Source organism: Suricata suricatta, chromosome 8 (assembly GCF_006229205.1).
Source record: "Suricata suricatta isolate VVHF042 chromosome 8, meerkat_22Aug2017_6uvM2_HiC, whole genome shotgun sequence".
In the NCBI taxonomy this organism is placed as follows: Eukaryota; Metazoa; Chordata; class Mammalia; order Carnivora; family Herpestidae; genus Suricata; species Suricata suricatta.
Window position 1 is genome coordinate 108,341,560 of NC_043707.1, and position 12,391 is coordinate 108,353,950.

The window sequence follows — 12,391 nt, forward strand, 5'->3', positions numbered from 1 at the left end:
AGCTTCTATGCTAAGTACGCTTGTCTGGCTGCCTCTGGGTACCTGGCTTCCAAAGGCAGCCACGTAGGTCCTCCCTGTTCCCTCCACTCTACAGAAACAGGCTGTGCTGGCAGGTGCAAGTTCCGGAGGCGGGACAGGGGTGAGGGACAGCAAGGGCACAGAGTGGGACTCAGGTAGGAACCCACCCAAAACAAGTCCTCTCCAGGCACCCACAGACTCAAGGACATAGGGCAGTGAAGTACGACAGAATTTCGTTTTCTCAGAGCACATGACTTGCACAGCATGGGTTTCTGACTCCTAGGCCACGGACCAGGCTGTCTGGGCAGTGGGAAGAAACAGGAACACTTACCGGGGAAAGATGGCAGTCATCAAGGCTGAAGCATAGCCAGGCTTGCACACTCCCTCTGAAAAGTTTGCGTACTTGGTGGCCAACTCAGCAGGCCTATGGGAAGAGAAGGAAAGTCACAGCTTGCCAGGCTCTGAGCTGTCAGGGGGATATTCGTTCTTGAAGGGCTGGAGATGTTTGAAGCTTGAATAAAGCTTCGTTCTCTACAATCAGCTTTTCAGCCCCTTTTCCAGACCAAGGCTTCAGGAGGGAATAAATAAAAAACCCAAACAAAAATCCTAAAGGAAAAGGTAAATAAATTAGCAAGGCCCCTGTACAGAATTTGGTAAAAGGAGTTCAATGTGTTTTGCATAGATTCTTTGCAGCAAGCTTAACACCAAGGAAATCACGAACTCCATCCACGCTTCCAGACCAGAAAAGTGGAGCCTGCACAACTCGGGAGAGAACTGCCCAGGCTTTGACGGTCACGGGCGCCTGCCCTTTCAGGCTTCACTGTGGGGTCTCACATGCCCAGCCACACCTGCCTCTGCTCTCTCCACACATACTGTGATCCCGCCAGTGGGAAGCACTCTCAGTGTCCTGAATTTAGGTCAAATATATGTTGGGACCATTGCTGTCATCATTTGATGTTTAGTTGAGGACACTCTGCTTCTCTCTTATTCTCTCTGCCCAGAATATCCCTCCTTGTCCTTCTCCACGTGGCTATGCCGACTGGTCCTTCACAACTAAGCTCAGGCCTCAACTTCACTGGGAGTAACTCCCTGACCCCCAGGTTGGGTGAAGTGCCTCTTCTGAGCTCCACAGTCTGTCCCGTCACCCATATTCCATGCTTACCCCCAGAGGCACTCACCATACTATACTGTAACTGTTAGTAGGTCCCCCTCATCATACTGTGAACCCCCAAAGTCAGAGTCTGATTTAGCCCTGCATCCCCAGTACCTTGTGCAGAGACGGGCCCACAGAAGACACCTGTAATTTTCTGAAGGAACAAAAGGGCTGATAGTCTCACTGACCTTGTACTGAAAACAAGACAGTCTCAAGAGCTCACACGCCAGAGTGCTTGCTGAAAATTTTTCAGAAGACCTGTGTGTTCTAGCCCCGGCTTTGTTGCTACGTCTTTGGGCTCCGATGACCTTATGTGTTTGATGTGGGGCTAGAGGCGCTGCCTTGCCACCAAACTCTCTGCCGGTGCAGTCCAGAGAAAACCACGGTAGAAGAACAGAACACATTCAGCAACTGCCGAGGCTGGCGGCCCTGCATGCTGGGGCACCTGAGAGAGCCCTGGCTGGCTGCCAGTTCCCAGGCCCCCGCCCCCCCGCCCCCAGGCCTGCCGCCAGCACTCCGTGGGCCTGCTCCACTGTGCAGGCCGAGCTAAGTCTTCCCTGGGGGCTGCCTCTGCAGGAACTGGGTGGGGCGGGGGGGGGGGGCAGGGGGCTGGCGCCTACACTGGACAGCCAGAAATGATGATGCCATTGCCTATCGTGTGTCATGTGTGATTCACTCCCGTGCCCCTGTGAGCCCAGCCCAGGGCCTGGCACGGAGTAATTGCTCACTGAATTTAGACAAACTCATCTGTATCCATGTGCAATTTCTTCTAGAAATCTATGGGGTTTGTTTGTCTTTTAGCCTTTCCTGCCAGTGAAATGTAACGCCTGAAATGCAAATACAAATGCTGTGTAATAAGCCAGAGTTGAGACGTTATTTGGTAGGCAAAAGGAAAGTCAAAGGTTTAACAAGAGAATTTACGTAACAGTATTTTCTTATGTAAACAACTATATTTCCGAAGCAAAATAGAAACTTAAGTATAATTAGTGGACTTTCCGGAAGCTCTTAGACAAGGTACAGTGATTGAAATACAGATTTTTTCCAATTACTTCTTCAACAGCCATATGAGTAGGTTCTCTTAGTTCTTAATTTACACACGAGCCCAGAAAGAGAGAGACTTATCCAAGATCCTACAGCAAGGAGGTGGCAGACATCAGTGCAGCACCACCAGTGCGGACCACGGGAAGGGCCATCGCAGAGGGAAGCACAGAGTCCAGGGGCAGCACGTAAGTGGTGAGTGCTGGTGGACAGGGGTAGAGAAAAGGGTCAAGAAGGCCTCACGCAGCTCTTTGAAAGTGTGTCTCCAGGCAGTGAGGTGTGAGTCCCTTATACCCATGTCTCCCAACCCCCCACTCTCTGCGTCCTGCCTTGTAACAGTGGATTCCTGTGCTCTTCCTGAATTCTAGAAAGTTTCACAGTGAGGACGAAAGATGGATGGCGGCTGCCCCTCTAACAGACAACCCTTTGGCCACATCTTTCCTCTCTCTGGTTTACGCCATCAACCACTGGCAGTAAGACTGGAATCCAAGATCCATGGACTCAGGTAATCTGTCACAGAGAAGAGGGGGCACCGGCCAGCTGGAGCACAGGGAAGCCAGAACTTAGCCAGGAAGGCTCTTCCCATGACAGTGCAAGGTACTTAGATGTCAAGGATGAGCAGCTCTAAACCAATCCCCCCACACACACAATTAGAAAGCAACAGTAACTTCTAAAACATACAGCCCCAGGGACACTGGGCCATGTCAAGTTATTACCAAATTAAAATGCCTTAGCAATGGCCTCCTGACTATCCCAGTGGGAGAAGAATAGGGAGAGTGTTGGGGATTCTGAGTCATGCAGCAGGCTGGGACCTCTGGGGCAGTTAGCGGTCAAAACCACCAAGATTAACAGTAGCCAACTCCCTCGGGCCAGAATAGTTAGTTTCTCTAAGGCACTCACGCTCCAAATGCCAGGAAGCCCCCACAGATGTCTGATCAAATCATTCAGCCCTTGTTCTTCTCAAACTCTGCAGCTGGCCTTTCATTTTGGGGGATTTAGCATTTCAACCAGTAAGAGCATCCATTGTCCTGTGAACGAGACGACCAAGCCCCTGGGGTGAAGAGTGTAAACCACTGTGCTCAAGAGGAAATCCAGACGGACAGACTGTAACCCAAAAGAAGGAACCAAACTCCCACTCCCTTGCTTCACCAGGGAGCATGGAGTTTAAGGATCAGGCCAAGCAAAGGGTTGAAAATGAGAAGAGCAGAGCATCTGGAACCAGAAATGTTCACAGAGGACACTGACAAGTTGTGTGACCTTGGGCAAGTGATAGAAAATCTGATTCCCGGCTTCCTCATCTGCAAATGGGAACCACTCACTTCCCAGGGATCTTGGGAGGATGTGGTGAGAAAGTGCACACGAAGGGGCTGCCCGTCCTCTAGAGTGCCACACAAATGTTATGTGAAAGATGAGAGGCCAGAGGCAGGCACCGGATCATGGAGGCCCTGAACGCTCAGCTCTAGTTTGGATTCTGTCATAGGGGAGGGTCACTGAAGGATTCCCAGAGGGCGAGTACCCTGACCAACGTGTGCATATTCAAGGATCGATGTTTGGGAGGTGATGAGGCAGTGGGAGGCTGAAAGGAGAAGTCCAGGAGACAGAACACTAATCTGGAGAGAGTCCCTCTCAGTTGCCAACAGGAGCAAGTGTCTCAAGAAGGACACAGGACCCAACAGAGTGAAACACGTGGCAGGCCTGGTGATGTGTGGCCATTGGATCAAAAGCTGGCTTTGGCAACAGGGAGGTTACTCCTGACCTTGACAACAGCTGGTTCACTGGAGAGTAGAGGTGAAATGCTGATTTCATCGGGTTTAAGGAAACACAGAAAGTCATGGAATATAGACTACTATTTTTAAGAGCTTTGCTATAAAGGAAGACAGAGAAACGGGGCTGGAGGGACGAAGCAGGGAGAGAGGTTTTTGAGGTCAGGAAATAGTTTAGCATGTTTGTAAGCTGGCTGGAATAAGGGAAATTCCTGATGCAGTAGAGATAGGATGGTTGTAGGAGAAACGGTCTAGAAGAGGGGATGGGGGAGGGGGAAGGAACTAATACAGAAGTAGGAGGGCTGGCCTTCCTCTGCTCGCCCCGCCCTGCTCTGGTCCATGACTACCTTTTCATCTTGCAACACGCAGTTTAAGCATCACCCTTTTATGAAACTGTAAAAATTGTTTCCCCTCCTTGGCAGAACTAACCTATCTGCCTGTGGACCCCACGTCAGGTTGCTGACCTTCACCTTAGCTCGCTCACTTGTTCCCTCACTCTTCTCTCCTACCTCCTTCCCTTCCTCCCTCTCATTCACTTATTCATTGACGCATGCATTCGTGCAACAAATATTTAAAGGCGAAAGAGTCACTCTGCTTGGATGTGTAACCTGGCTCTATCCCTTCCTAGCTGTGTGACTTCGGGCATGTTATTTAATTATTCTGTGCCTTAACTTCTACATCTTGAAAAACTGGGATTATACTCCTACAATTGTACTGAAGGTTATGTTGAGAATAAAGTGTGTTTAACTAACTAAAATGAAAATAAAAACTTTAAAAAAAAAAAGAAGAAAGACATGACAAGGGTGCCTGGGTGGCTTGGTTGGTTAAGGGTCCAGCTCTTGGTTTCTTGGTTTCAGCTCAGGTCATCATCATCTTATGGTTCATGAGTTCAAGCCTGCATTGGGCTCTGCACTGGCAAGAGGGAGCCTACTTCAGATTCTCTCTCTCTCTCTCTCTCTCTCTCTCTCTCTCTCTCTCTCTCTCTCTCTCTTCCTCTCCCCAGCTTGTGCACCCTCTCTCAAAATAAAGAAATAAACTTAAAAAAAAAAGAGACATGACAAATAAATACCAAAACAAAACAACAAAAAATAAATTACATCCAGGTCTTTGTATAGCTTAATGTTCATTTGTTTTAATGACTGAATATTATTTAACTGTACAGATGCCCCACACTTTGTGTATCCATTCGCCTTGACAGCTATCTTGGTGCCTTCCAGTTTTCGATGATTTTGAATAAAATGTCTATAATTATTTATATTTTAAAAAAGAGAATAAAGTGCTTAGCACAATGCCAAGGCACTTGACTTTCTCTCAATACATGCTACCTGTAACAGCCTTGGTGCTGTGTGCCAGACACTGACCTGAGATTTGGGATACAATGATGACTAAGACCTGGCTATAGCCTAGCATTGACCACACTAAAGAGTAACTGTCCATTTAAATGATCTTTCTCTCATACACCATGAAAATTGAGCATGGTGCATTGCACAGAGTACCATGCATGTTGGACTGAACTCAATGGATTATTTTGACCACATGGAAGGCTAATTAATAAAAAGTGTGGGAGAAGTAGTGGTGATGGCTGGGGAAAACGGAGATGGGACATTGAGGGTTCTTCCTAGGCCTCTACAGTCCAGTCAATGATCTAATTTCTAGAACCCTCTCAGGACTGAAATCAGATCAACTATGTCTCCTCCTTCATTCAGCCCCTAGTTCACTGATGAAGAGAACAGGAACTGGCCATGAAAATGAAACAAGACCACGTAGGGAATGCTTAGCAAAATGCCTGATAAGCAACGGTTAATAAATATTAGTGTCCATAGAACTCCCTTATGACCCAGCAATAGCACTGCTAGGGATTTACCCAAGGGATACAGAAGTGCTGATGCATAGGGGCACATGTACCCCAATGTACATAGCAGCACTGTCAACAACAGCCAAATCCTGGAAAAAGCCTAAATGTCCATCACCTGATGAGTGGATCAAGAAGATGTGGTGTATATATATACAATGGAGTATTACATAGCAATGAGAAAGAATGAAATATGGCCATTTGTAGTAACGTGGATGGACCTTGAGGGTGTCATGCTAAGCGAAAGAAGTCAGGCAGAGAAGGACAGATACCATATGTTTGCACTCATAGGTCTAACAGGAAAACAGGAGAAACCTAATGGAGAACCTGGGGGAGGGGAAGAGGGAAAGAGAGTTGGGGAGAGAGAGGGACGCAAAACTTGAGAGACTACTGAATGCTGAAAACGAACTGAGGGTTGAAGGGGAAGGGGGAAGGGAGGAAAAGAGGTGGTGGTGATGGAGGAGGGCACTTATGGGGAAGAGCACTGGGTGTTATATGGAAACCAATTTGACAATAAACTATTTTAAAAAATAATAAAATTATCAAGCCTTAAAAAAAATAAATATTAGTGTCTTTTCATGCAAGTATAGTAACTGAATCAAAGCTGGCCAGAGGGCTTGCATGAACATATAGATGAGAATCCTCAGCTCACGGTTGGTCCCACCACTGCTTCTTCAATACTATCTTTTTTTAAAAAAACATTTTTTATTAATTTTTGAGAGACAGAGAGACAGTGTGATCAGGGGAGGGGCAGAGAGAGAGAGGGAGACACAGAATCTGAAGAAGGCTCCAAGCTCTGAGCTAGCTGTAAGCACAGAGCCCGATGTGGGGCTTGAACCCACAAACTGTGAGATCATGACCTGAGCCGAAGTCAGACGCTTAACCAACTGAGCCACTCAGGTGCCCCAATACTATCTTCTCTGACCTTCCTGAATGATCAGATGCATTTCTCCATTTACCAAAGGGTTGTTTCTGGAACAGGACCGTGGGAAAGACAGAAGCAGCTTAGATTAGTTTTAGTAATCCTATTCTGTCATTAAACATTTTCATTGTTATTTTTTCCTAAAGGAGACTTCACATAAGGAAGGGTACTTAATACTGCCATAGATCCTTTCAAGCTCTGAGTTGGAAACTTTTCTCCTTAAGGACAAGCTCTGAGTTGGAAACTTTTCTCCTCTGACTGCCTCTTCTGTCTGACTCCATTATTATGGATCTTCTGGCTCTTCCTACATTATCATTAGTCTCTTCATTCACCCACATTCAGGAGCTGCCTACCCATCCTTCCCTGGGCGTCACTGACCCTCTGCTCTTGTGAACTCCCAAAGCAGACTAGGGCTTCCATATAGTTTCTGCCCTACTTACGGTGACCTATAATAAACTTGGCAGCCCTGTCTTGCGTCTCTTTCATCACTTGAAGGCAGAGGGATTGCTTGATCTGAGCCATGTGGAACTTGTGGTATTTCTCAGCTCTAGAGGACCTGCCTTTCAGCTCTTGCTACTTCCTGCGCACTGTAATAGCTTTTCAACACACCAGGCCACTCTGCTGTTTGATCAGCGATTCTGGAGCTGACATAACTGCGGTTTATCTTTGTCTCCAGGATCTAGTCGTTTTTTCATTTTGGCTGGGAGGACGTCCTCCAATAATCTCTTGCAAATGTGTTAGCCCGAGCTGTATAGGCAAGGCTCACAGAGACTCTCCATCAGGGATCTACTGCAAATGCTCCAATTCAATTTTGTTTCCACATTTCATTTATTTAAAAAAACACACACAAAACACATCCTCTTTCAGGATGGTAGTGGAAAGAACATGGAAACTACCATTTATTGAGCATAAGCCAAGTGCTGATAGTTGACCTAATTATTTAATTTAGCTTTACAATAATCCTCTAACGCAGCACAGGCCTTAGAGCCAGGCATGAGTCCAAAAGAAGAAATGGTTGGAAGACGTGCCGTTCTATTTTTAACACTGTAAAATTTCAAATGATAAATTCTGATAGGGTTTGCACTGAAACTGCAGATTGCTTTGGGTAGTACAGGCATTTTAACAATATTAATTCTTCCAATCCAAGAGCATGGAATAATTTTCCATTTATTTCTGTCTACTTCAATTTCTTTCATCTAAGTCTTAACAGTCTTCGGTGTACAGGTCTTTCACCTCCTTGGTTAAATTTATTTCTAGATTTTTTTTTTTGAGGCAACTGTAAATGGACTTTGAAGGAATTTATCTTACTGATAGTTATTGCTGCATAAAAATGCAACTGATTTTGTGTATTAATTTTGAATCCTGCAAATTTACTGAGTTTGTGTATTAGTTCTAACAGTTTTCTGGTTGGGGTCTTCAGGATCTTCTCCACATCATATCATGTCATCTGCAAATACAGTTTCACTTCTTCCTTTCTGATGTGGACGCCTTTATTTCCTTTTCATGCTTGTTTTGGCTAGGTCTTCAAATAGTATGATTAGCAAAAATGTTGAGAATGGATATCCTTGTCTTCTTCCTGATCTTAAAGGAAAAGCTTTCGGTTTCTTACTGTTGAGTATGATGTTAGCTGTGGGCTTGTCATTTATGGCCTTTATTATGTTGAGGTAACTTCCCTCTATACTTACTTTTTTGAGAGCTTTTATTATGAATGGATGTTGAAATTTGTCCAATGTCTTGTCTGCATCTGTTGAGATGATCATTTAATTTTTATCCTTCATTTTGTTACTGTGGCATATTACACTGATTGATTTGCAATAGTGAACTATCCTTGCGTTCCTGAAATAAATTCCATTTAGTCATGGTGTGTGATCCTTTCAATGTATTATTGAATTTCATTTGCTAAAATTTTGTTGAGGATTTTTGCATCTATGTATGTTCATCAGGAAGGCTGGCCTGTAATTTTCTCTTCTTGTAGTGTCTTTGTCTGGTTTTGATATCAGGGTAATACCGGCCTCATAAAATGAGTTTGGAAGTGTTCCCCATCCCCTCTAGCTTTCAGAAAAGTTTGAGAAGAATTGATATTAATTCTTCTTTCAATGTTTGGAAAAATTCACCGTGAAGCCATCTGGTCCTGGACTTTTGTTTGCTGGGTTTCTGATTACCGATTCAATCTCTTTACTAGCAATTGGTCTGTTCAGATTGTCTAGTTCTCCATGATTCAGTCCTGGTAGGTTCAAATGATAAATTTAACATGGCTAGAAAACTAACTGCAATTCACATTTCCCTGCATACTCTGGGTAAGCCTTGCATTTGTGGCCACTGTCAACAAAGCACAGTCACAATCTTTGAGAGTCAATGGAAGCTGGCGTTCACGGGTAGCACAAAGGATGAAGACAATGAAGCATCATGAGTAATGACGTAACTGGAGAATGAAGAGACAGAAGATCTATACTGTTTCTATTCTTTTTATTTTTTTAAAGAAAGGTAGGATTAGACTCGAGTTTATTTTTGTTTTTAAAATTTTTAATGTCTTTTTATTTATTTTTGAGAGACAGAGAGAGACAGTGTGATCAGGGGAGGGTCAGAGAGAGAGAGGGAGATACAGAGTCTGAAGCAGGCTCCAGGCTCTGATGTAGCTGTAAGCACAGAGCCCGATGCGGGGCTTGAATCCATGAGCCGTGAGATCACGACCTGAAACGAAGCCCGACACTTAACCAACTGAGCCACCCAGGTGCCCCTATACTGTTTCTATAAAACAGGTTCTAGAGAGCCATGGCACTATTTTTAGTAACAGTGTTATTAGGTTTTTCTTGTGGTAGGAGGTATGAATTAGCTAGGAATGATGCAAGGGACAGTAAAATACAGGAAGAGATGGTGTCTGGATATTATGAAGAACTTTCATGCGTATTGATTAGATAATAAACAAATACATAAGTATCTCTTCTTTCCCCATTGTTCTAAATCCTCATCAGTAAATTAGTGTATCTCACATGGACCCACCAACATGTTTATACACCAGAGGCATTACAAAAAATATTTAGCCAGGGCTCTGCACACCCTTAGAGAAGCCCTACTTGAAGGATTATTCTCTTTTTTGACAAGGCAAACGGACTCTAAAACCCATTCTCTGCTCTCACTAAAGCCCTTGCTTTCTTTGGTATAAAGAGCAATGAACATAAAGGTAACTACTTACTAGCTGTGTTACCTCAGGTAGGTAATTGGTTTCCTTAACTCTTATAATAGCTATAATAATACTTATTTTATAGAACTGATGGAAAGATCAAATGATCTCCTACAACAATGTAGGTCAGAGCATTCTTGGAAAAGTTATACAAATGTGAGTTAATGTTCCTACTGTGTTGATGCTTGATTTGTTTTTACTACCTCTAAATCATCTGAATTAGTATCATTTCACTAATCTAATGAGGAAAAAATGTTCCTTTTATTTTTCTTACTTGGACTGTTTTCTCCAGCTTACTTGGCTGTCTCCAAACTTCTAAAGGTAGGGGTGTGTGTGTGTGTGTGCAGTTAGATTTATATCCAAGTCTTTCCTTGCGTGTGTGTGTGCTAATGTAAATGATACTGGGCTTTAAATGCCAAATTCCAATTGTTCACTGCTGGTATATAGGAAAACAACTGACTTTTGTATATTATTAATCTCATATCCTATAATCTTGCTATAATTGCTAATTAGCTCCAGGAGCTTTTGGCAAGTCTCTGGGTTTTTCTACATAAACAATCATGTCAACTGTGAACAAAGAGAGTTTCATTTCTTCATTCCCAATCTCTATGCCTTTTAATTCCTTTTCTGTTTTTATTGAATTAGCTGGAGCTTGTAGTATAACACTGGAAAGGAGTGGTGAAGGGGACATTCTTGCCCTTCCCCAATTTGGGGGGAAAGCATCTAGTTTCTAATCATTAAACATGATGTTAGCTACAGTTTTCTTAGAAGTATTCTTTACCATACTTTATTCCTAGTTTGCTGACAGTTTTTTCTAAAATAATGATTGGATGTTGGATTGTTTCAAATGCTTTCTCTGCATCATATAGATATGATCATATAATTTTTCTCCTTTAGCCTGTCATATGATGGAATACAGTCACTGATTTGCTAATGTTGAAGCAGTCTTGCATACTTGGAATAAATCCTACTTGGTTGTAGTGTCTGATTCTTCTTACATAGTACTGGATTCAATATGCTAGTATTTTGTTGAGATTTGTTATGTTAACGAGAGATAAGAGTATGTGATTTTCCTTTTTTAAGTCTCTTTTTTTTTTTTTTAGTAAACTCTACCCCAACATGGGGCTTGAACTCATGACCCCAACATCCAGAGTCACATGGTCTCCTGACTGAGCCAGCCAGGCACCACCTTTCTTATAATGTCTTCAACTAGTTTTGGTTTTAGGATAATGCTAGCTTCACAGAACAAGTCAGGAAGTGTTCTCTCCATTTCTATTTTCTGGAAGAGATTACAGAGAACTGGCATCATCTTTTTCTGAAGCGTTTGATAGAATTCACCAGTGAGGCCACCTGGTGAGGGCAGTGTTCTCTGTCTTAGGTTGTTAAATTTTGGTTCCATTTCTTTAGTAGATACAGGTCTATTCAGATGATCTACTTGTTCTTGTGTGAGTTTTGATGGTTTGTGTCTTCCAAGGAATTGGTCCATTGCTCCTCAGTTATCAAATGTGCCTTTACAATGCTGTTTACAATATTCCTTTATTATCCTTGTAATATCCATGGATCAGTACTGATGATCCCCCTTTTATTTCTGATATTAGTCATTTGAATCTTCTTTTTTCTTGGTTAGCCTGACTTGAGGCTTCTCAATTTTATTAATATTTTCAAAGAACCAGATGTGGGTTTTGCTGATTTTCTCTACTCATTTTTGCTCTTTACTTCTTTGATGGCCTCCTAAGTACTATCCCTCTTTATACTTTTTTAAAAATATTTTTTTAATGTTTATTTATTTTTGAGAGCAAGAGAGAGCATGAGCAGGGGAGAAGCAGAGAGAGGGAGACACAGAATTGGAGCAGGCTCCAGGCTCTGAGCTATCAGCACAGAGCCCGATGTGGGGCTTGAACCCACGAACCGTGAGATCATGACTTGAGCCGAGGTCAGATGCTTAACCGACTAAGCCACCCAGGAGCCCCCCATCTTTACACTTCTGTCCTCTCCAGTCGCAGCCAAAGTCATCTTCCTACAGGTCAAAACTGATGATGTTTTTCACCTGCTTTTAAAACACTTTAATGGCATCTGTAGCCCTCAAGATGAAGGTTAAACTTTTTATTGTTATATCTAAAGCCATGCATGATTTGGTCCACCCATTCTTCCAGACTTACCACGTCTCACCCTCAGACCTCCTGGAGATTTGGCAGCACAGCAAAGACAAATATTAAGTCTTTACACAAATATTTATTTCAATTATAGATAAGGATGAGATACTTAGATAGGCCAATAGGACATACAGGAAACTCTTCAACGGATTCAGAGTTTACAAGACCATAAAGAAAAACTAGAGAAAGAGCTGGTTAGCAAAAATTAATATATATTTTTGAAAACAGTGTTTAAAGACCTAGAGATCATTATGAAAGTTTGAAAAACATTACAGGAAAGAAGGCACATCCAAATATATCTTTTCATTGTA

The 12,391-nt window shown here is 43.2% G+C and overlaps 1 protein-coding gene across 8 annotated transcripts in view; it reads right to left on the bottom strand.

Moving 5' to 3' along the window:
* Nucleotides 1–12,391, bottom strand: part of ST3GAL3 (ST3 beta-galactoside alpha-2,3-sialyltransferase 3) — a 204,264-nt gene that overhangs the window by 75,765 nt on the left and 116,108 nt on the right. For 5 of the 8 annotated variants that reach the window (XM_029948431.1, XM_029948427.1, XM_029948430.1 and 2 more), the window contains one exon: nt 350–442. The exons of the other annotated variants lie outside the window; for them this stretch is intronic. In XM_029948431.1, coding sequence (XP_029804291.1) covers nt 350–442 — 93 coding nt within the window. The remainder of the gene's footprint in view (nt 1–349; nt 443–12,391) is intronic. 8 annotated transcript variants of the gene reach the window in all.